Source organism: Fringilla coelebs (genome assembly GCF_963513975.1).
Source record: "Fringilla coelebs genome assembly, chromosome: 2".
Classification (NCBI taxonomy): Eukaryota; Metazoa; Chordata; class Aves; order Passeriformes; family Fringillidae; genus Fringilla; species Fringilla coelebs.
In genome coordinates this window covers 28,385,120-28,409,981 of record NC_140029.1, presented here as the reverse complement: position 1 = coordinate 28,409,981, position 24,862 = coordinate 28,385,120, and the positions used below count along the sequence as shown (strand labels likewise).

General features: G+C 40.2%; 1 protein-coding gene across 1 annotated transcript in view; it reads left to right on the top strand.

Annotated features, from left to right (window-relative positions):
• Positions 1-208: 208 nt before the first annotated feature.
• LOC311151129 (pinopsin-like) overlaps positions 209-24,862 on the top strand; it is a gene marked incomplete at both ends in the record, with an annotated part of 75,150 nt that continues 50,496 nt past the window's right edge. Inside the window, one exon of the mRNA XM_084201334.1 lies at positions 209-545. Within this exon, the coding sequence (XP_084057460.1) occupies positions 209-545 (337 nt within the window). The remainder of the gene's footprint in view (positions 546-24,862) is intronic.

Below are 24,862 nucleotides of genomic sequence, written 5' to 3'. Positions count from 1 at the left end.
TACTGCAGAGCAAATCCCTGGAAAGATACAGTGCAGGAAAATAGTCCTGTGCTGTGATACAGTTTCATACCTGCATAACCATCTCATCTGAGCAAAGATCACAAGGCTCCTGAGATAATTTCATCTGTGATGGAATGACTTCTGGGAAACTGCTTCAGCAAAGGGCACCCAGCCTCTCTGCCCTCACTGATCCATGACAAAGTCCGAAATGAACCACACTTGGATGTATAACCTGAGCTTTGGTGCACCTGCACATCCTGTTGAGCCAAGGGCTGGACTCTCACGAAGTGGGCACACAGTAGTGGCTGTTTTTCTTGGATTAATCTTGTTTTTTGGTTTCTTGAATAACTTGATTGTCCTCATCCTCTTCTGCAAGTTTAAAACCCTGCGTAACCCAGTCAACATGCTTCTCCTGAACATCAGTGTCAGTGACATGTTAGTGTGCATCTCGGGCACCACCCTCAGCTTTGCATCCAACATCCGTGGGAAGTGGATTGGAGGGGACCACGCTTGTAGCTGGTATGGCTTTGTCAATTCCTGCTTCGGTAAGAGTTCAATGATGATTCTTTACTATTCTTCTTTTTAGCACTGGTGTACTAAGCAATGTGATTAGGGAACTAAATGCTCTTCTGTGGTGAACAGAAGGATACTTTTATTGCCTCATTATGGTCAAGCACAAGTGACCTGCATAGTTTATAACATTCAAAAAAAAAAAGACTTTATGAAAGAGTAACATAGATCTAATAAATATTTCCTAACATATCTCGTTCTTCAAAATTACTTATTTCTTAAGAGCTGAAAATGAAATCTAAAAAAATCAGCCACTGGATAGAGTTTGATTGAGTGTATGAACATGTAAATACTTCCCTCTTTTTCTGGAAAATCTGCGCCATTGCTGAACTGCAGGTCCCTGAGTGCAGTTTCTGTCATGAACAAAGCCTTCTGAAAGTACTATATTTACCATTTTTAATTATCTCTCAGTCTATAGTATGAATTACTCATGTCCCAGATAGTGAGTTCTTATCATCACATTATTTCTGTTCGGTAAAGCAAAATATTTCTTTTAGACTTGCAGGCTTGCAGCTTCAGTTGAAAATTAGGTTGCGGGAATAGATTTGTCAGAAGTGAGGGGAAAATTATTTGGTGTTGTTCTCCTGTCCAGACAAAATGTTTTTGCAACCATCTTTTGCACTGCTAGATGTAAGTGCTGTAACTCGACTTCTTTTATTATTAAAAGAATGTAAAGGGCAATGAACAGTCAGAGGACAGCCTTCATCCCTCCCAGGATGAGGTCTGTTGCCTGAAGATGCCTGCTGCATCACCAAGCAGTGACCCTATCCTCCATTCATGAAAAGATCCTCTAAAGCATGAACTGGCCTGTGGGGGCATGTCTAGATGTGATCCTTATCTGACCCAGACCAGGGGACTTGGCACAGCTCCCTCCTGCTCTGCATCCTTGCTTTGGTGCCTCCAGGCCACGAGGACAGGACAAACGCATTCCTGACTCTTCTCCCACCCTGGAATGCAGAAGGTCTTGCATGGGCCCTTTGACCCAAGAAGTGCTCCCAGAGCTCTTGATGTAAAATCAGGTTGTGAATTCAAACACACGTTCTCTACCCTGAGTTATAAACTCTTTGCTACTTCCAGTGGTGTGGTCTTTGGTACCTGTCCCTTCCTCATGAGTGTGTTCCACTCATGACCATTAACTCATCCTGGCAGCTTCCTCTGGGAAACTGCTGCTTTGCCCAATGTGAAGTCTCAGGAGTTAGGAATGCTGTGTAATATAAGAGCACTTTGGCCATCCAAAAATAGACTTTATGGTCAAGAGTACCTTGGCTTGTTTTGGTAAGTTGTTTTCAGTTTGGTCTGTGCTGAGCAGAATGACATGTCTTCTTCCAGGTTTCATTTCCATTTTTGTGCGTTTTATATACCAGTATTTCTGTAGGTAGTTTTCTCAGGCAGAAAGAAGCCAGGACTGTTTTTTTTCTCCATACTTTGAGCTTTCTTTTTATTATTTACCAGTGGGAGGGGGGAACAACATTTGAAGAGGGGGGAGGGGAAAGAGGTGGGTGTTCAAGGGCTTAGAAAAAAAGGTATGTTAAAGATGCCCTTTTGAGCCTACTGGCTTCTGTCTGAATATATATGAGTTACCATCCTACTGACTGTGGAGCTAAACCTGCAAATGGGTGAGTTTCTCCCAGGGTGTTCTGTTTGTGGAACATTTCTTCAGAGTCAGATCTATATGAATTGGATGCGTGGCAGGAGTGCACATTTCTGTGCTATTGTGATACCCGTTTTCATGTGATAGTTTCTGCTATAGTTCTTAAAATTGTTTAGAACATCAAGGAGTACACAAGCAAACAAAACAGCAAAACCCGGAATGCTAAAAGTGACCTCAGCTCCCCTGAGTGATGTTGGTGCTGTCAGTGGGGTATCCTGGGAAGCTGAGGCAGCCTAAATGCAGGTAGTTATTAAAATGTGCATAGTTCATGTGAAAGTCTTGCAGCACTCACATGTGTTCTTTCATTAGTGTGTATAAAGGGCATAATGAAGAAGTTTGCTTGCAGAGTTATAATTAAAAAATGTTGATTAGGATATAGCATGAATAAAAGCAAATAACAATAGAAGGTTGCCTCATATTTTTGTGTCTTTACAAACAAATTTTATCTGCTGATAAATATCATTATTCATTCTTTAGCTATTCCTAAAAAAAAAAATCTTATACATTTATTAGCTAAAAAATTAGCTTTGCCTCCTTGGTACCTCATGACTGATTTTGGCCCATCAAAGAGAAGAGAAAGGGCACTAATGCTCAAGATCCAGAATAGAGATGTGTAATAGGAAAGGTAATTAAGATGAACTGAAGTTCAACATCAAAGTTGGTAAGAATAAATGCTTCAATATTCTTATCTGTTGTGGTTATTTTTGTAATGGGGTAGATGATCCTTCTAGGATGAACAACAGTATAGGAACATACTGTTAATGATGTTAAGTATTAATGATGTTAAGTGTTTAGGGATGTGGTTTTGGGGTAATTATGGTGCTGGGTTGCTTGTTGGACTAGATAATTTTGAAGGTCTCTTACAACCTTGATGCTCCAAGTTCAGTGGCCCCACTAGAATTGCACTTTCTTGTACTAAATGTAGGTACATGCCTTTTTTTTTCTAACTGCAATGTTTTTCTAAATCTTAAAGAAACTTTAAGTGGGCAACTAATCTTCATGACTTGGTGATTATTTTGTGATGTGTAAGATACACCTAAGACAAATTCATACTGAAAATATTTATAAATGCAATTCATTCTTGCAAATCTTCTAGCTGGACTGAAATTTAAGGTCATTTACCCCTCTCTCACTTGTTTTATGATACAGTGAAAGCCTCTTTTGTGTTTTAAACCAAATGGAGAGTGAAGGTGTTATCCTTCGGGTCTGTGGCTTGGATGAAACCTGAGAGAGTGAAAGTAGAAAGCTGAGATTTGTTTCAAATGTGAATGCAAGGTGAGAGATCACTTTTTTTAAAAATCACATGCCTGGGAGGTGATCTGGAAAGCAGCTCTGATTCCCCTCCCGGCAGTATTGACAGTGCCATGTAGTTGATGTCACTTGGTGGGAAATTGAGTAAGCTGTTTACCAGGCAATCCATTGCCTACCCCAGGCACTGAAAAACCATGACCCAAGAATAACCACCAGGGGGTTGCCATGGGCACAGTGGAGAAAAATCATGGGCAAAGTGTAGGTTTTTGGTTTAATTACTTGCTGCTATCCCTATATCTGCTTTGTGATTTCAAACCATATGTGGAAAGCACAAGGTTTGGAAGCAAATGGAAAGTGCAGATGCTGATCAATAAGCATGTAATGGGGAATTTAAGGAGAAAATTAAATACTGTGAGATCTGCTATGGAAGTATAAGCTGTTGGGTCTTAAATTGGGGAAGCACCAGGAATGGAGCTAACGGAGAAACAGCATGGTCTGTTTCCAGAGTAAATGATTTTACCCTGGTGCTCGTCCTTGATTGCAGCTCTGTTAAGTAGGTCACTGCAGTGGAAATTGCACTCATCACTGAGTTGGGAAAATGGATGGATTTTTAAAATTTGCTGCCATTACACTTTGAAATTTGCTGCCATTACCACTTCATCACGGTTCGACAGGCTCACGGTTATACATTTAAGCAAACATGGAAAGTGACACAGGGACAGGATCTATTTTCACAGCTGAACTCTCAGTAAACTTTGCAGGCAAGGTGAAAAAAGGGTTGTTAAATATATCATGAAATGAGCAAGCATTAGATTTTAATTTAGGAAAAATGTATTATTTTTAAGGCACTCCCATAGAGACCATGTGCACAGGAAGTGATATGCCATCCTAAGATTAGGTTTGTTTTGCAGTTTTGACCATCTCACATGTAATCTCTGCACAGTGCCTTATTAAATGTTTCAAATCTCTGGACAGATGCAAAGTTTCAGAAAATATTTGTCTTTTCTCAAGATACTTGCACTAATGTAAACTTCCCAAACACCCAGGACAGGCAGAATGTGAGCTCAGATGACTTCTGGAGTTCATTTTTAGAACCACTACTCTGTGCCATGTCATATCAGGATTAAATATTAAGTAGATTGATAGATATGAGAAAGACAAAGCTGTCTCTGGCTACAGAAATCCAACACTAGATTCTAATGCTGGAAAAGTTCCAAGGCACATTACTAGCAGGGAAATTTTTGTGCCTGTTGAACTCTTAGCTCTTGTTTTCAACTGGTTGTTTTTGTTAATCTTCATGGTGGTTAAAATACCTGGCAGCTTGGTCGAGAAGTTTTTTCCAATATTTCATTGTAAAAAATGAATTCTGATCAGTGTTGTGTAGAAGAACATCACTATTCTAGAGGAGCCAGAGATGCCTATGTCATACAAAAGTTGTGTGACTTGATGTCTGCGTCTTCCCACACAGCATCCTGTCAGTCCTGGGTGCAGCAGAAGGCTACAGTCCTATTTGACCTGAAGTAAGGCATGTAGATGTGTCCTAATGTCCATTGATGACTCAAGGTCATTCCTAAATGAGGAATTTAATCTTTTTAGAAATGCTGTACTCAACTCGATGGGTAGATAATATTTTCAGTCATATTAAAGCAGTTATCGATTTATTCCCTTGTAAACTGCCAGAGAGCACAATGAATGAGAAATGGAGCTGCTCATGATTTTGCTTTAAAGTTCAGCTACCTCGTGACCTTAAATAAATTTTCTTAGTATTTTACCTTGTCTTAGACTCACTGCCTTAAACTAAGGTACTTGCATTTAGAGCATAAACTTCCGACACACTGGAAACTCTCTGTTTATGGGATGCAGTTGAGATCTCAGATGTAATAAAAAACTCTTCTGTGAAAAGATACCTTTTTTTCCACAAAAAAGATACCATCTCACTGGGCTTGATCCTGCAAGGGGCCATCTGATGTTTTCTGAGCTTTGATGCAGCAAGTACTCATCTCCCACTGTAAAACCACTCCTAGCAGCTCCTTTCCTGCCCACTTGTCATTGATTGCTACTTCTCCAGTGACATTAAAGGTGATACTTCTATAAATAAAGTTAGTAGCAAACACAACTAATCAGTGTTGGTTAGGAAAACATAGTTCTGCAACAGATCCTGAAAACATTCTCTGTTTTAGGTGCACAGACTCTGTTATGCCTGCAGTTATTGTGATTGCTTTCCTCAGTAGCTGGTCAGGACAGTGCCATTCCATTTATTCAGAAATAATCCACTGACTCAGAGAGGGAGAAAACCAGTGCCTGACTCATGGGAATAAATCAAAAATGTTTGCAGTCCCTTTATCTAAAAAAAAAAAAAAAAAAAAAAAAAAAGAGAAATGCTGTCATGACCTAGTGGGATTCAGTTATTTTAATACAGGGTAACAATTGACAGTTTATCCTGAGTTTTTCTATGTAATTTGTAATTTCCAGCATCTGGTATGTATTAGATTTTTATAGTAAACGAAGATACAAAAGTAGTTATTAAGAAGATATGTCATCCGAATTCCTCTTTTGGCATCTCTTCTTTAGAGAAATGGAAGTTTGCCTGCTGTACTTCTTTATTTAAATAACTAATCAATGAGGTAAGTGTATATCATTAAATACACTTCTCAGGGCCATACTTACTCGGAAAAAACAAAATGCTCAACCCCTTAGAGACAGATGGGAATTGTCTGACTAAAACCAGACATTTTCCAATCCCCAAGGCTTTTTATAATCAATAGAAAACCAAATCTGTACTGCCAGCATGCACACTGTTCAACACATCTGAGACATTCTCTTCAGAGAGATATATATGTCCTCCATGCACCCCTCTATCTCCATGGACTATGAAAGGAACCCAAACTCAAGGGGTAGATCCCTGCTCTGTACCTCTACGAAGTCATAGGAGGACCCTCAAAAATGGGGTTTATTACTTCTTTTATTGCTTATTTATTAGTAATAAACACTAATAAATTAGTGTTTATTACTTTTTTTTTCTTTCTCCAATATTCTTGCTTTTGCTTATAGTTCCCTCCCCACTTCAGTATCCTCTTTCAGGATGTTTCCAGGGATTTCTATTTCCTATGTGCATTAAACACTGTACAAAGTTGAAATCACCTAGAATAGTTGTGAAAGAGTGAGCATTTTTAAGATGTCTGCTGTGTTTCCATGAAGAGGTGTCTTAGTCCTCTTACCAATTTTACAAACCCAAATTCATAATGTAGGGAAAATGTTGTCAGCTCTTTCTGCAGGTAATTTGTTGACCATGAGTACTGGACTTCATTCAATTTACATTGTGTCCCTTAAAGAAGGGACACAACTTGGGCAAAAATTTTGGAAAACATGACAAAGAAGGAATCATGCCTTGAAAAAGAAAGTGAAAATGGAAGGCCTAAATTCCTACTTTGAATGTTATTCCTGAAATCAGAGACTTCACTCTGGTAGGCATTTTAACACCTTCTTGACATAAGAGAAAGTTTTGCCTTGGTTATAGCAGAGTATTACCCAAGATGTGTACTGGGCTGGAGGTGAAGCACTGTGCAGCCCCTTGCTCAAGCCCTCCTCTCTTCTCCCTGTGGAATGGGGAGGAGAATAAAAGCAAATTTATTTGTTGAGATAAGAACAGTTTAATAATTGAAGATAAAGTGAAATGCAATAATAATGGTAAACAATAACAATGATGACAATATAAGAGGGGAAAAAATTGGTGCACAGTGTGGTTTCTCACCACCTGCTGATCAATGTCAGACACTTACCAGCTGCCTTTCTGGGCAACTCCTCTCAGCTTATATATTGGGCATGTTTTTCTGTGGTCTGGAATATCCCTTTGGTTAAGTCACTTGTTCCAGCTATGCTCCCTCACAGTTTCATTTGTGTACCTCCTCACTGGCAGACCAAAAGACAAGGAAAAAAAAAAAGTCCTTGACCTAGGATAAACATGATTTAGCAAAAAACCCCAAAATATCAGTGTGTTATCAACACCATTCTCATTCGGAACAGAAAACACAGTACTATGAGAGCTACTGAGAAGAAATTAACTCTGCCCTAGCTGAAAAGCAGGACAGTGCCATTCCATTTACCCATTGAATTTACCCAAGGTGTTACAGACTATAGCTGTTGATGCTAAGGGTGTTAAGATCCTGCGGCTAAGAACCCCCACACTTCCCTCCTCCTCCCCTCTCTCATCTTCCATCACTGCAGAAATTCAAGCAATGACTCAAACAGGAGCTGGAGAGTGCTCTGAACACATCCTCAGGTACCTTCAGTTTGCGCCAGCAGCCACATGTAGATGGAAACATTTTCTCCCCTAGCTGCCACCCTTAATGTTTTCTGATATGTTTTGTTGTATGATCTGGAATCTAGAGTCTGTTTTCCTAATGCCTGTACAAAAGGTAACAGCAAAAAAGATGCAGGAATAATAACAGTAAAGGATGGACAACAGTTTGTGTGTGTGTCCATCCCTGAAAATAGGGACAGAAGAACAAAAGAATTCTGTAAGGAAATTGATCACCCCTTTGGCATTTTTTGTGTACAGATGTCAGCTGTCAATGCAAAAAAGTGTTCTGCTCATGCCCAAGGTCTGTTTCTGTGCATGTGCAAGTGACTACACATTTCTGCCAGTGTTTGATCCTTTCCAATTGGCAGTCATCCTGCAGCACAGTTGCATAATTTTGGTTCTTTGTTATGGACTCATTGCAGAATGGTGGAGACTTTATGCAAAGAAATATACAAACAGCTTCAGTTCACATGGACACCTCAAACAGGAGTTTAAAGGCAAAGACCATGTTGGATTTCTTGCAGAATTATCCTGATGGTGAATTGAGTCTAAAAGGTCATGGCTGTAAGCTCTGCTGGAGATGATGAAACAGCATTTCTATCAGAGTTCAAGTTTAATCGTTGATATTTCCAGGCCCTTTTCCCTAATCCTGGGTCATGGCATTAACCCAGACAAGGCTGTGCCTGATGTTGGCTTTCTTTTAATTTAGGAAAAAGTAGAAACCAGCTCTTTTGCTAGTCAGGTCACATACATGTGAAAAAATATGTCATAAAAATGTAGCTGGCTTTCTGGTTCCTCAGTGGGTATAATGAAATAAAATAGAGGCCAAATAAGCAATATTCAGTCAAAATAAAACCACATTAGAGAGCAATGGACTTTGCTCATGAAGGGCTATTAAATAATATTTTTAACTATGTGTTTAATAATATCTAGGAACTGTTAAGCCCATCCACATGCTGACACATCTGAACAGAATTCGGTATTTTTTGGAAAACTTTTAAGCTTTCTTTGTAGCCCCTGAAGTATGCCAGAGAGAGAGTATTATCTTTGGCTGTTCACATTCAAGTTATATATCTAATGACTATTTCTTAACTCAAGACATTAATTTTCTATATCTTTTTCTTTTTAGGAAGCATTTAAGCTGAGTCTTCCAATCTAGTAAGCAAATGAAACTTACAGTCTTTTCTTACAGTGATAAAAAGGCTACAGAACAATTGGCATAGTTCCAAATAATGACACAATAATAGGTGATAACTATAGAGTTCTTTTTTTCCCCTCAGCTGTGGCAAATACTTCATACTTAAAAGTAATTATTAGGGTTTGCATTCTTTTTCCTCATGCTTGGGGATGTTTTATATTAGTGTTTCTGCTATGTTTCTAATTTTAAAAGTATATTAAGTGAGAAAATAATTTTATTAAATTAGTGTGCTGACGCTAAAAAAGAAAAATTAGTTTATTTGAAAGCTGAAACTATTCTGTTTATGTTTGTGATTTTCTACATATCAACACTAGCTGAGAAACTGCTTCTGAAATTGAGGATTCAGTAATGTCAATAAACTGCAGTCTCTACTGAGTCGTAGGCCACTTAATAGCTTCTGTGGATTTCTCAGTTAACATAATTCACTTCTTAAATAATCTAAATGCCTCCCAATACTGGGAGATGTGTGGATTTGGTTTTGTTATGGGTTTGGGTTTTTTAAAAACTAACTCAAAATTACCTCTGTCTGCTATAGACATTCCCATAATTGATGCAGGCAGGAGAAACATTTGGAATCTGCAGACAGCAAATGCAAAGAGTACCACTCTGAGTAGGCATTTCACCCCCATGACAAGTCCCCATCCCATTTCTGTGAGATGTCCCTGTGCTTTCCCTCCTGAGCAGCATGGGACCTGTTTGCCCCTCTCTCCCCACCATGCTGTGCTGTCCCAGCAAGGATCAGCGGATGCAATCAGGGGATCACCCCATGCAAGGGTGAAACCTCAAATTCCTGGGGCTGCTTGACTCCCCAGGCATCTCTCTGCGGTCTGGATGGTTATGCCTTTAATCAAGGTCACCTGGGTACATCTTTTATACCAGACTTCACCTGCTTCAGCTGAAGGTTTCTTGTGCCAGCTATCAGCATCAGACTCAATTGCTCTGGGCTATTTCTGCCAACAAGTCTTCCCAGCATGTTCTAAAATTATGTTACTTCTCCTATTTGTAGTTTCTCAAGCTTATTTCAAAGATTCCAATATGATGAAGTACAATCTCATCCTGTGGTCAGATACAAACTTCTGCTGTTCCTTAAGAAAGTATAGCAGCCACAAAGCAGAAGACTAGGGACTCACTGGGCTAAGCTGGAAATCTTTACATCTATTTTTCAATGTTTAATTAGAGGCAGACATTCTAATTTTCTAGTGTTGTTTTTCAATTATATCTTCTATTGTTTCTTTCCTCTGCTCCTATTCTTTGTTTCTATTGGTTTCACTAATGCAATTAAGAGCAGAAATAGTAGAGAACTATGGCAAGCAAGAATCAAAGTCAACAGGCTTCAGATGAATCAAAAAAAGGAAATTTCTTTATGTTGAATTGTTTTTGTAGAGATTTATAACAGTAGAAATTCGTTCAGGACCAACTGACTATCAGAAAACAAGGTAACAAAAAGAAGACTTGATTGTAAAAAATTTCATAAGGAATAGATCATCTTTACAAATCAAAAGCAATGTAAAACTTTGCTTAGATTAGGACTTTGGTAATTTCTAAAATTCAAAACCATTAGTTAATTCCCTTATATGGCATTTTGTTGCTTAATATCAAAGAGTTGTCTGAGTCTAATACAGACCTCTGAATACTGGAGTAACACATTAACTTCTGGCAAGATTTGCTTTCAGCTAAGAAATGGTGTGAATTTTACAAAACCATAGATAATCCTGTTTTACTTGACCTTATGAGAATTTTAGGACAAACAACGGTTAGACTTCATCCTTATGTGCTTGTGCACACTGAAGCATTATTGTTTGCCTGATTTACAGTTTGGGGGTTATTTTTGTTCTGCATTCAAGCTGTTTGTGGAGTTACCTGGGGTCCTCTTAGAGTGATTGTTTAATCACCCTAATGAAATTAGTCAAGCTGTTAAGCTGTTTGGGCACTGCAGAGCAGGCAGCCCAAGGCAGAGCAGGGCAGGCACTGCTCTCCCTTCCACTGCTGGCAGCAGAGCAAGCACTGCATGGGAGGCTGATGGCCATCCCTGTCTGCCTCAGTGTGAGTTCAGCAGGAGTTAATTAGAGACAGTTCTCGGGTAAGAGTTAATAAGGTAGCAAGGACAAGTTACAAATTCTGCCTCCCAGTGAAAATGGAGTATGTACGTGGCATTTGTGTATATATTTTCAATATGTTCTGTACACTGACTATGGTGCACCAAGTAACTCTTCTCCATGTAATTCTTTGTAACAAATCACAGCAGTTTGCCCTAATTTAACCAAACTTTGAAATTTTGCACTGTTTTTAAACGGCTCAATTTTCAGAGAAAAAACATGTGGCAGTGCAAGAGGGACAAGGTCCAGCAGGGGCTGTATGATTTTGCTGAGGATTGCTTTACTGTGTGTACTTCTCAAAATTGAAAATGTATTTCTATTTAATATCCTTGAGAGAGGCAAAGACCACATCACAGGAGTAGGATGAAAGGCTGCCAGATAAATATGCCAGTCAGAATTTAAATAGACTTTTTCTAATGGATAGAAAGCAGGTTACGAGGCAAGATAAAGCCTTAGCTTAATATACATTGAGATAAGAGAAGTAGATAGTAGCATATCACCATCTGGTTTGCTTCATGGAGCAGTTTTTCTCTCTAGGTCAGTGCACCAAGTGGTGTTGAATGGGGAATTTGAGAATGAGTAAGAATTTTACAAGTTAATATCTTTTCTAGGGTTGTGGCACTCAGACCTTTGGAAAAGAAATACTGATATCAGATACAAGCAGGTATTAGCCTCTTACTGCGCTGTAATTGTTTTTTCTTATCATTTCAATAAGTTATGCCTTGCAAAGTGTTTTTTGTATAGATATCAAGTATATGCCAGTCAAAGTATTTTGCCTAGCTATTCTTCTAGAATACTAAACTTAAAGCTGGGATAGTTTTCAGCATCCAAATATATTTTTCTAATATGTAGTACCACAGCCTGTGATTTGTGTTGTAGGGACACCTATCTTCCCTGAAGCAGTAGTTTTGAATCTAACTGGTCTTCCTATGTTTATCTCCCATTCCACTTGCTCTCATGAAACCTGCAAAATTTTGGTATGCACAACATAATATATAAAGTAATTCTACTTATTAACTATGTACTATGCAAAGAGAATTACCTTCTCCAGTTTGTTTATTCTGAGTCTGCAACCTGATGATTTAATTTGAAAACCTACTTATTTTAGGAAACACTAAATAATCTTTCCCTGTCCATCTTTTCTCTTTCTTTTCTCTGTTTTCCTGTTCTAATAAGTCCTGATGTTTGCTTTTCTAAATGTTGCTGAGCATTACTGCTTAGTAGAAGTGGTTTGCGTAAAGTTCTCTATCATCACTCTCTTTGCAGAACAGTAGTCAGAAACAATTGCTGTGTATTTAAAGCCAGGTCTGTTCTCTTCCACATAGGGCAGTTACCATCAGTACTGCATCTCATCTGCTCCATGGCTCCATTTTATGTGGCTGTGCTGCAGTACTTCACAGGCTCTTTTTGTTGATTTTGAGTTATTCTGTGTAGTATGGTCAGAAAACTTGTCAGTTTTTCCTATCTTCTTCAGATCATTTATTAATGTGATGAATAGCCCAGGGCCTAGGACAGATCCCTGTCCACAGATTGCTGTCCACAGTTTCCTCTAAGAAAACAAATTTTTTTCTCCTGTCTTTTATTTCCTACCTCTATTTAATTATTCATTCACATGAAGAGTTCTGTTATTGCTTGGCAGCTTACTATCCTTCAAAGCCTTTGGGCTAGTCAAACTTGTCTGAAAGTCCAAGTAGGTTTTACCCAAGTGGGCATCAGCCCTGTCTGTATGGTGCTGTCAAGGACCTCTGATGAATTAAGTAAGATTTGGCTTTTCTCCACGATAGCCACACTTGCCCCAGTATGTCACACCTCCAATACTACACTTTCTAGTGCAATTTCCACCCTTCTACCCAGTGTTGAAGATTAGACTTATTGGTTGGGTGAAAATGTACTGCAAAGGATTTCTGTCTGTATTGGTTATATTTAATTTTTTAATGGATGTAGCGACGGATCTCCACTTTGAGGTCCTTTGGAGGGGGTTTAGGAATGGGGAATACTGCTTTTCCTGTTTGCACATCCTTCAGCCATCACAGTGATCTTGGATAGAGACAGGAGCAGCCTTCTCTGATGTTTCAGCTCACTTCTACACCATGTGAGATTGTGGGGTTGTAAAACTGCACAAGAAACTCCTGATTCAAAGACAGTGATTCAAAGCCTGATCATCATATTTTGAGACTGCACTAATAGTATCAGATATGACTATTTATTGACCAGTTAATATCTAATTAGAATAAAAACCAGTTTGACCACTAGACATTATGAAAAACTTGACTCAGAAGAATTAGTATTTGTAGTGTGTTCCACCCCTAGGATTGGTAATTGCTGAAGAAACCCCCCAGATTATAGAAAATCATTAGAAGTATACTCTTATTATTAAAAATAAGCAGCTGGGTTCAGTGAAAAAGGAGAAGCTCATTGGAAGGACGTTGGTTGTGTACTCTGTGGATGCTTGGCTCATTGGTTAGCAGATGCTAACACTGTCATTTCACCTCTTAGCTGATTTGGTGCCTTGTCCCACATACAGAAACCCCCTGAGGCTGCATGTTCTGTATTACAGTTGTGCGCATCCTCAGCATGAAGGAAGGTCCTGGGGATGCTCCCACGTTTCAAAAGGAGCAGTCCTGGCAGGAGATGGGGGGCCTGCAGGGTAGCATGGGCATGGGGATGCAGCAGTGAACCTGACTGCCCTGAGAGTGTCCTCCTGCTACACCAGGGCTGCACATCCCTTTCTGCTTTTCTCACGGGAGCCCCAAAGATTTTTCCCGAGATGTTGCTGTACAGGAGCTCCATCTAGTGCTGACAATTCTTATTCTGATTCCTTAAGGCAGCAGAATAAATATACTGATATGGAGGCAGCCAAGTCAGGAAACTGAATTTGCCATGGCCAGTCTGCTTTCCAGAATGCAGAGGTCCTGCATAACATATGGAAAGTGAGACAGAAGTGAACGTTCAGGGATGTTTTTGTACTATGGTGGTATCATTGAGATGCAAAAGGGAATTCTTTGCACTGTTTATGCCACTGGGAGTTTGTTGTTTGGATGGATAGGCATATTAATAACATTGCAGAAAAATATATTACTACTCAGTGATGCACATTAAGTCACCAGATACAGCTAGGAATTAAGACCACCTTTAAAGCACAAAATAAACACCTTTAAAAATTCAGAAAGGGGGGGGGAAGAAAGAGGAAAAACCCAAGATATTATTTCCTATTAAAATTAATACATGCTGTCTGTATTGAAGATACCACCAAACCCAAAGGAAAGGGTATGTTGTACAAAGGATGAAACACAGAAATGACCATTGAGAAAAGAGCAAGATTTATTGAACAGGACCAGTAATGCTCGTTGTCATATTTCTCCCAGAAGGATTGGATCCAACAGAGATTTTTCAGTAATTTCTTTCAAGTGAAATGCTAAATTGTTACTCCCATTAGAGTTAAGCAGACAGATACTTCTTTGGAGAAGGGAATGATTGCCTGTTCTAATGGACTCATGATTCCACATCATCTTAGCAAAAGAGAACAGATAATTGCAGGCATTAGATAAATGGCAATTGGTGGATTTATTTCTATTCAAAGTGAATGGGTAATATCTGAGGTAGCCTGTATTTGGAAAGTGGTTGTAACTGCTAACATTCAACAAATGATTGTGGGAAATATTTTCTCAATTTCAAATAAGAGGAAATGCTTTTGATGCATTAAAAATCAAACGCAAATTGTGCTCTGATGACTAATATGGCAGCAACTAGAATAAGAGTCTATTAAAGAATATTTAATTTTTTTACCATTTATTCTATGTTTATCATATAAATATTTAATAGGCACGTCCAAATAAAGCCAATAGTGTTTTGAAGCACACCCCATTCTCAGCTGCTTCTGTCCGTTTTTGAGGCACCCATCCACTCCTCTGCAGTTGATATCCTTTATATGAGCCCTGAACTTATCCGTTTCTATATTCACATTGTGGTTTTGCTATATCATAAAAGTTCTGCTGTGATTTCTTTATTCTGTGAACTTCAGACAATTCAGACTACTACTGGCTGGTTGTCCACCAAGACCAGACCTCACTTTGAGTCCATTCATCTTCTCTGAAATATATTCTAGGTTCAGTGGGCTTTCTTTTTAGCTCTGGAAAGGTTTGGGATTGTCTGCCAAAATCAGTTGGATGTGGGCTCATAAAATACGTATCTCTTTTTTTTTTTTTGGGACAGAAAAGGAAGAAATGGACAAAATTCTGGAGGTTTAGTGAAGAAGGAGCAGTAGCCATATATGTCTGCCACTCTCCAGACTTGTTTGAACCCCTCTGAATATTGAATTGTATTTCTCATCTAAAAAAATTTTAAAATGCCCCAAACACCAAGCCCCCCACAACAAAACCCAGAACCTTTGATAATAATATTTTGTGAAATCCCATGTTGACAATCTCTCACATGTTTCTCTCTCAGATTTGCTCATTTTATGGTACCTTCCCACTAGCCCTACTGGTGATGAAAGTTGCTATCTAACTTAACTGTGATCTATCAATTTAACTGAATTTGTTTCTTTCCGGGCTGCCTATCCCAGATTTTGCAGACCAATCAACATTCTCACTGCCACTTTTTGGCAAAAGTATAATGGAAAAAGAGATGTAACTTGCAGAATCTCACTGGAGACTGTATACGACATAGATTTTTCCCTAGCAATGAAATGTCTGTTATGAGACTCAGAGCTAGAAGGCAAAATGGAATTTTAATTTTTGTTTATTAATTTAAATGTTTTGTTCCTTTTTTTCCTCTGTGATGCTGTGACTTAGGAGTTTTTCATATTTTACTAAAGTGCATATGTGTTCTGGTTTAGGCCTAATTTGGGAGGAAACCTCCAAAGGGGTCCCTCTAGAAAACAAATTCAGGGGACCCCTCCCCACGCTGGTTTGGGAGACATAAATCTCCTTCAAGAAAAGTGGAAAAAAACATTGATTTAACAAACAAAGTATTCACAAACATGAGAAAATGAATAATATTAAATAATGGAACCTCTCATTGTTTTGAAGAGATGGCAAATTCAAAGATAGTACTTTTGTAGTTCAGAGTCCTTGTTGTGTGTGTGTCCTTGGCTTTCTCTCAGTCTCTCTGGGGCTCAGGTCTCTCTCTTTGGAGCTTGGGTCCAGTGTCCCAGCTGCACTACAGCTTGGGGGGCCCCCAGACATGATCCTGGTGTGAACAATGGCTGAACAGTCCAAAAAAACCTTCTGGCCTCAGCTAATGAGAGAAAAACCAGTGAAAACAGCAAGGGAAAACTCCCTGTCTGTCTGCAGAGCAGAGAACTCTGAGAGCACTGCTTATCTCTATGTTTTGAATGCAGCTGTGAAAAAAAATTCCACCGCTTTTCTTTCTCCCCTCCTTTGCTCTCAGATCTAGTTTTAAAGTTGCAGAACTTTTTACTGGGCTAAACAGACGAATGGGCATGCAATTCAGCATCTTGAAGTCACACCAGGACAATATGCTACGAGAAAACCAAGTCAATCAGTGAGTCAGCTTTTGAAAGTTTCTGCTTTTATCATTATAATATTCTTGCCTCCTCACTTGCAAAGAAATCTTTGATGGCAGCAGCTACTGGAGTGAGTACCGCTGTATTTTTGTGGAAGAAATGTATTGATTTTGATGGAAGCAGAGCCCGAGAGTTTTACTTATAAATATTAGCGTTAAGTGGTATATAAAAATGGAAACAAGGGTGATGGATAGAATGGAATGCTCTTATAAAGTCTCTGATATTGTGGCAGTTTTTAGGTAAGATACTTTGGCCCAGAGCAACAAAATTGCTCCTGAAGAATAAGCAACCATTAGAAAAACACTTTATTTTTTTTATATCTTGCTCCTTGTCAATCTCTCTTGTGAATACTAGACCTACAAATCGTATTTCATGCATAGTACCTGGCAGATGATACCAAGATATGTTTTCAGAAAGACTTCTAAGGAGATACAGAAGTACAAATATATTGGAAATGTCATGACTTTTAAGTTGCTTAAATTTTTTATGTTTCATTTTCATGTGTGGAGTATTTTATTTCTGGAGAGAACTATCAGAAATGCTTTCATTTATATTCAGGAAAGTTATTTCCCTTGAAAACAGTACTGAGTCACTGACCAAATTAGTTTTGGATAACTCAATAACATATTTATGTAATACCATTCAGTAGCACAACTTGTAATTAAGATCAAAACTTGAAATTTGAGGTATTAAGAGGCTTCATTTGAAGAGAGCTGTTTCTTGCTTCTGTTCTTTGTTTAAGTCTGCGAAAACAGAGAGGTGTAGGGGAGCCTGGCCCAGCCAAGCTGAACCAAAAGGAGCAGAGTGGAGCCAGGTGGAGGAGGGTGGAACAGTTCAAAGTGGCCATGCCTCATGGAATTGAACCAGTGGCACACAGCAATCTGGGGAAAAAACAGACAACACAGCACAGATTATCCAGCTTTTAGGGGATTTATCCATCATGGTTTTCATTTTCTCAGGCTTGGGAACAGGAGTGTTGACTGCAGGAAGTGCCCAACATCTTTTCTTCATCTGGAGAAACCACGTGGTGCTGGGCATGGGAACGGCCGCCACCCTGACTTTTTCCACACAGAACTAAGCTGAGGTGATGAACAACTCCTTGTGTGTAACTAACTCCTTGTAACTCCTTGTAATGAACAACTCCTTGTGTGTAACAAACTCCTTGTGTGTTTCATACACTTTTGTTATTAATATTGCTATTTTTTGTTATTAAAACTGCTCTTACTGTGCTTTTCTTATTCCATTGCTGTTTGCTTTCAATAAATTATTATTTCAACCTGTAGTCTCTGCCTTTGTCCCTCTCTTGCCAGAAGGGTGGGGGGAAGAGGAGTGGCTTTTTTAGAGATTCATTTCTAGCTGGTGTTAAATCACCACACCAGGATATTATGTGAAACTCTCACACCAGGAGTGGGTATTACATGCACACATACATATAAATGGAGTCTTGTGAGTGTGTGAAGCATCATCATTTTCTCTTCATTCAGCAACACATTTAAGCAGCAATGGTGGGAGAAGCAGCTGGTTAACCTCTGCCACTGGCAGGCCTCTCTGTAGTAATTAGAGGGTCATGTTGATGTCATGTGGGAACTCAGTATCTCTTACTATCCCCTCGATTTCCCCTCTGCATTTTGTACGTGGCTGGCAGATGGTCAGATGCACCCCAGGGGTGCTCAGCTTGCACCATCCTGCAGTGGGGCTCAGCAGTAGAACAGCCAGGTACACCCTGGTCCCATCCTTGTACCAGGCTCTCAGCTGCATTTTGCCATCTCTGTCTCAGCAGCTGAGTTTGGGCTGGATGTGGGCTGCAGAGGTACTGGGGCATGTGAGGATTTGCTGTGGGGTTACTGTAGTGGTTTTTGGTTCACCAATCTGAGTTTTCTGGACATTGCACCAATTAGTTGTAGTGGGTTTAGTGCTGGCCAAAATGCCAGTGGACCCACTAGAATTATATACTCATTTCCTGTGTGAGATATGGATTAGGAGGAGGGCAGAACAGGCTAAAAACTTTAAAGGGTATAAAGAAAACCTCATTAACAGAACTAAAAGAAAAAGATAATAAGAAATCAGAATAAACCTTCAGAGCACTTCTCCTCCCCCAAACCCTCTTTTCTTTCCCACTGACAGCCTAAAGAGACAATACCTAGAACTTTCAGTCAGTTTACTGCCTCTAGGGTAGTCTTTCTTCACTTCACTTAGGGACAGGAGTCTCTCTTGCCGTACCAGGGAGACTTCTCCACCAGAAAAAAATCAGTCGTGGCTTCAATGTAACAGTGAATTACTCCCCGGGAAAGGAAAATCTGTTCCCAGTGTTAAAGTCCCTCCCATATCTTGCAGCTTTCCCACAGCTGCTTGCATGGGCCATGTCAACTTATTGGGGTGCTATTTTAAGAATATGCTGTTCTAGCATAAAAACAAAAGTTCTCTTCTTTTATCTCTGAGAACACAGGATTTCTTCTTCTATCCCTGGGGCACTGTTTCTCATCTCTCTCATCTTTCTCTGTTCAAGCTTCTCATTGAAATCACAGCTACTGCAACATCTGCTTATTTCAACACTGGTTCTTCTGCTCACAGCTGTAGTTAGAACACTACATTTCCCCCCAATGCATTCCATGAATTACTGGGGGAAAAAAAAGTCTGATATATTAAATATATCTTCATCACAGCCTTTCAAAAGAATTTCAGCCCAAGACTAAGGCATCGCCTCAATCCCCTCCCATCTAGCATTTGACTGTCCTCAGTGTCTTCTCATTCTTCACTGTCCTCAATGTCCCATGTTGTTTCCTCTGTCTTCACCCTTTCCTTTTACTGATTTGGGAGAGAACTGGTGTTCGTAGGTTTGTTTGTTCTCAAGCTTTATCAATTGAAACAATTTTTATAGAGTTCTGCAGTGCTGAAATGTTGATCTCATCCAGGCTCTGCAGTCAAGGTATCGCTGTGTCTTTCGCTGCCAATCCTACAGTCTCTGCTGGCACTACGCAAGCCACGCTGGCTCCCGACATCACCCTGCACTTTTCCTTCGTGTGAGGCGCTGGGAAAAAAGAAAAAAAAAACTTCTGCTGCTGTTTTTCTTTCTGTCCGCAGCATAGCTGGCTAAAAGCGGCTAAACAAAGTCCATTGCGAGTCATGATGAGATTGCTGCAGCTGTGCAGCGCTGCTGCACTTGTGGCGATTTCGGCCAGGTGGCCACTGCTGCGCTGGGCCAGCGGCAGCCACTCTCAACCCCAGTCTGCTCCTGGCCTCAGGGCCGCCCCCAGCGCTGGCTGCAGGACCGCTCCTGGCGCTGGTACCGGAATAAAGAAAGTTCATTTGCGAGCCATGCTGAGAGAGCTGCGGCTGCGCGCCGCTGCCGCGGCCGTGCGGATTTCAGCCGAGCAATCCCAGCCGCATGGCTGCTCCCAGTCTTGGGGCCACCCTCAGCACCGGCCATAGGGCCACTCCATTGGTCCTGGCCACATGGCTCCTCGTGGCATTGGGATAGTCCCGGGGGCATGGCCCGGCACGGCAGCAGCAGAAATCCCAGCTGAGCCCCGCACCGACCAGGCTGTGCGGGGCCGGGCCGGGCAGTGCCGCAGCAGAGCCCGGCCAGGCCCGGCCAGGCCAGTGCCCCGTTAGCTGTTCAAAGGCTGGAGGCCAGGAAGCTTTTTCCCAGGCTTTGTTCACTCTTAAATGTGCTTTTCCATAGAGGCGTGTTCAGCTCTTTAAAGTGATTTAACCAGGAGTCAGTTTTCAAAACTAGCCCGCTGATCGGCTCTGCCAGATCCCCACAGGGAACCACCCCCACAACCCATGGAGTTTCACCCTCCGACTGAAAACCAGACTTTGTTAAACCGAGATAGTTACTGAAGTCGGTACAGAGGATGCAGGGAGGGAAAGGGGTTGTAAAGGCCCGAAGACAGCACAGCAGAAGAGTGAAAACAGCTTGTGCAGGTAACAGAGAATGCTGTTTCCAGCTGTGAAAGGTATTGACTCAGCCAAACCTGAAGGATTGTGTGCTGATAATAACAGAGTATTATTACTCATGGGAGGAGGATCCTGCTCCCACTGAGAGGAGCATGACCTCAAGGAAATGCCAACAGGGAGCAGCAGTCTCGCCTCAGACATACAAGACTTGTATGAGCAGGATTTGTAAGCAATGAAGGATTTCTGATAGCTGGAGTCTCTTGTTCTCTCTGTTGCACAAAAGAAATTCTAGACAGGACCTCTTAAGCACAGACCCTGTGGGTGTGAGAGTGTGAGTGAATGAAAACTATGAGACAATGCCTGTGAGTGGGTAAAATCAACCTTCATGGAGGCTCGGAGTGGGAAATCTGACTTGGGTTTTTGCAAGCACTTGGATTTGGTGTTCATCCATTAATTTTTTGCTGAAGAAGGTGCTAGTGTACCCCTCCATTCTCAGTCTGCCTGAGGTTACCTGTGTTTTCTTTTCATTGCCCCTGGTCCTTGATAACTGCAACATAGTGCAGGATATCCCTTTCAACATTCAATCAGGATTGCTCCAGGAAGCCCCAGGACTCTAACCATGATGTAGTCTAATTACCTACAGGCCATTTTAGAGGGCAAATATGTGTAAGTTAGTAGTCAAAACGTTGATCCAGTGTAGGCTGAGTTCCTGGGATTCTCATTTTTCATAGCCTCCAGATCATGGGTGAGCTGCATCCCCTTTCCAATTACTACATCAGTGAGCAGCATAAGCCATCAAAAATGAATAAGAAAATGTAACACTTTTAGCTAGAACCCATGGGAACAAAGTGTAATGATTTGCTGTGCCTTTCACAGCGTACTGTCTGCTGTGCTGCCAGGGAAAAATGCACAGATCCTTAAATAAAAGTAAATAATAGATAATGTCTCAGATGATAGCCCTATAAATAGATATCTGTCCTGGTTTATGACTTGAAATTTAATTTCTTGCACTCTACTCACTGCACCTAATTGCCATGTAGCAAAGTTTATGTTCCACACCCACCTAGTCTCAAAGTCACTTTTTTCCATGGTTAACTTTTGAATAATTGTCTATTCCTGTAATGCAATCTGCATACAGGAACTTTTGGTGTTTTTCAGTACTGTTCAGTGAGAATCTCATTTTTGTTCCTATATGTACATGAAATATTGGGGAAGCAAATTACTTTTCTCAATATGATTGACTCCTGTGGAGTTATTTGTCTAGGTATCAGCTTGAGGCTCTAAATATTTGTTGGAAGCAAATTCCATTTAGATTTGCAATTTGTGAACCTAATTTTGTTGCAGTTCTAGAAAAAATTATTTGTTTGAAATTAATATACACAGTCTACACAGTCATAAATGTTACTACTCAATAAATGAAACATTGGCATAAAGAATTACAATTATTTTCTTCTGTTTATAGCTTACATTAATTTTTTAAATTTGTGTTTTGGTTATTAAGGCCGTGGAGATTGCACTCAAGTAGAGACAATACTAAAGTATTTAATTGTTTTTAAGCTGAGATTCTAACTAGTTCCTCCGACTGCAGCAGATAGTGCATAAAATAGAATACTAGGTAGCTGCAGGATTTCCAACAAAGGTCACAACAGTTAAATGCACCTGGCATTAAGAAAACTCTGTATGCAAAGCTAGGAGGTATAATGAAAACTGGGAGGCTTTATTCCACTTTAGCCAAAACAGATTACAAGAAGGGCGTGAGGACGGGCTGAGGAAACTACAAGCCTGTTAGTCTAAAATCAGTACCTGGAAAAATTATGGAGAGGATGACACTGGGTGCTAAAGAAAGGCATTTAAAGGACAAGGCAATCATCAGTTTTTTGCTGGCAGCTCATTCACTGCAAGCTGACAGGTCATGTACACTTGATCCTCATATTTTATGTCCAGCCATTGTTAAATTAAGTGCTGGACATGAAACCTGGTTTTGCCTTTTTAATGAAATAATGTTGTTTCAGTCCAACCCATGAGTATTTGTTATAATTGATGAAAGAATCGTGGTGTATTTCTAGGATTCAGTTATTGAACTAATAAAAGAGTGAGATTAAAAAAAAAAACTGTTTGGTTCGGGTTTTTTTTAATTAAAAAGCTGAGAATAATCTTAGCAACCAGGGACACTGGAGCTGCTCTCTGCTAACATTGCAACAAGGTTACTCTTGATGTAGTTTACTTTTGATCAGTCTTGGCTTCTGCATTAGGATGAAATGCCCTCTATCAGCAAGGCTGGATGCAGCTACCATGTTGGGGCACATCTCGTGACTTTGTGTTCACTGCCCAATGTCACACAAAGTAAACAGAGAGGCTTACAGTGGCCTCTGTTGTTCCTGTTTCTTCCTCACCTGGGTAATAGGTGTTTTAATTACTCTCAGACAATTCAATCAAATGTATCTCACTGCTGGAAAAAGCTACTTGTACTTGTTAATTTTTTATTTGGATTTTGGATTTGAATTTATATTTTTGTCTTTCAAAGTACCAGTTCTTTCTAAGTAATTCTATTTTTTCTGAAAAGTTAGTTGGACTTGCTGAGTTTGAAGCACATAAAGAATGTTGAATTCTTTTATCTCTTATGAACTACCTCTTCAGTGTACTCCTCATTTTTCCTTGTCTAAGAAGAAGTAGAAGTCAGTGTGTAGTGGTATTAATTGGGGTGCTATTAAAAAGTTCAGACCTTGAAGTCTTATTGTGCAGAGCTCAAGACTAATGAAATTTTTTCCTGAACTTTTGTGGTCTGGGATTCCATAAATTACAACTTTTGTCCTCCAGAGAAAACTGTAGTTTGTGTCATGTCAGTGGGACTCAATAATAAGGTGAGCAAGGATGAATTGGCTCCTGCCAAGATGTGCAATTAAATGTCATGAATTTTCTTCTTTATAGAGAAGAAAATTGTTTTCTGGAATTTAAAGGCAACTTTTGTGAGTTTGTGTGATTGCTAATATTTGATTTATCCTTGACTGACATCGCCATGATCCTAATTTAATATCTGAACATTAATTCTATGCCAGTGTAAGACAGAACTTTTCTGCGTCTGAAAACAAGTAATCCTCCATTCATGGTCAGTTGTCTTCAGAGCCACGCTGTAGGGCCATCCATCCTAAATACCAGTGTGAGAAAAGCTGAGCATCTTCCTTTGGCAAAAGGCGAAGATAAGAGGAAGTGTAAATGATGCCATAAATCATGACAATACACACCAGAAGAAACTGCTGGGAAATTGCATAGACACAGGGATGAGCAGGCAGAGCAGGCAGCCAGGCTGAACCTGAGAGCCCAGTGGTGAAAGCAGAAATCCAGGAAGCAGGGCCCGGAGCTAGGGAAATCTGAACATCCTGTCTGGGCTTTCTAGGCAGCCCCACACATGCAGGAATGTAGGATATGCTCAACAAAAGTACAGCTCACTTGCTAGCTCATCAAAGTAGGGAAAATGCAGTCTCAATTTCCATCAGAGGTACAGTGAGAACAATAGGTCCTTGCTGTACAGCACCCAGCTGGGAAGAGAGAGATTTCTTGTTCCTGAGACAGTTTTCTGTTAGTCCATGATTGTCTAATCTAAAGAACAGAAATAGATCTGTAACACCTGACAGAGGCCTAAGTTTCATATATAAAATCTGGATTTTTGCCTTAGGTGCCTACATGAGCTAAATGTTTTTGATAGAGAGGAGATCCTTAGTCAAGCAGATAAAAACAAGGAAAGCAGCAGTGCTAAGAAAGTGAAGATAATGAAGTGTGGGCTGGGAGCATGAAGAGAGTAGTAGATTCTTTGCTTTCGAGTCCACGGGCTTTCAAGAGTGGTGTTATATAGGAAATCAGATTAGGTGAGGGATGATGAGAAGGTCTCCCTTGTCTCTAAAGTAGCCTAGCCTTAAAGCAAGTTTAAATTTAGTGGAGCTATTACAGCTGTAAATGTATCTACTCTTTAGGACTGACTTCCCAGTAATGTACGTAAAATAATTTAGTAGACTCTTGTAACAAGAAAGATATTTTCTTCAAAAGTTGCCTTCTCCTCACACCACTTTGCTTTCTTTCCCCCTGAGAAATAAGGCATCCCATTGCAGAAAGAAGTGCTTGCATTTCCCTTGGGTCCTTTGCCTACCCAGCTCTGCATTAAGTAACTGCACATTGTAGTCAGGATGACAGAAATAGCTGTGCCTGCATCCAGTTAACTCAGAAATGAGTCACTGAATTGTAAGGAAAAGTGGTGCAAAATGCTGTGCCTGGGGAAAATATCCCACTGTTCCCTGTGTGGGTCTGTGTGCGTGGGTTTTTTCCCCAGATAAAGGATAGAGTAGTGCTGTTCTTAAGGTAAGTCTCTGACTCACCT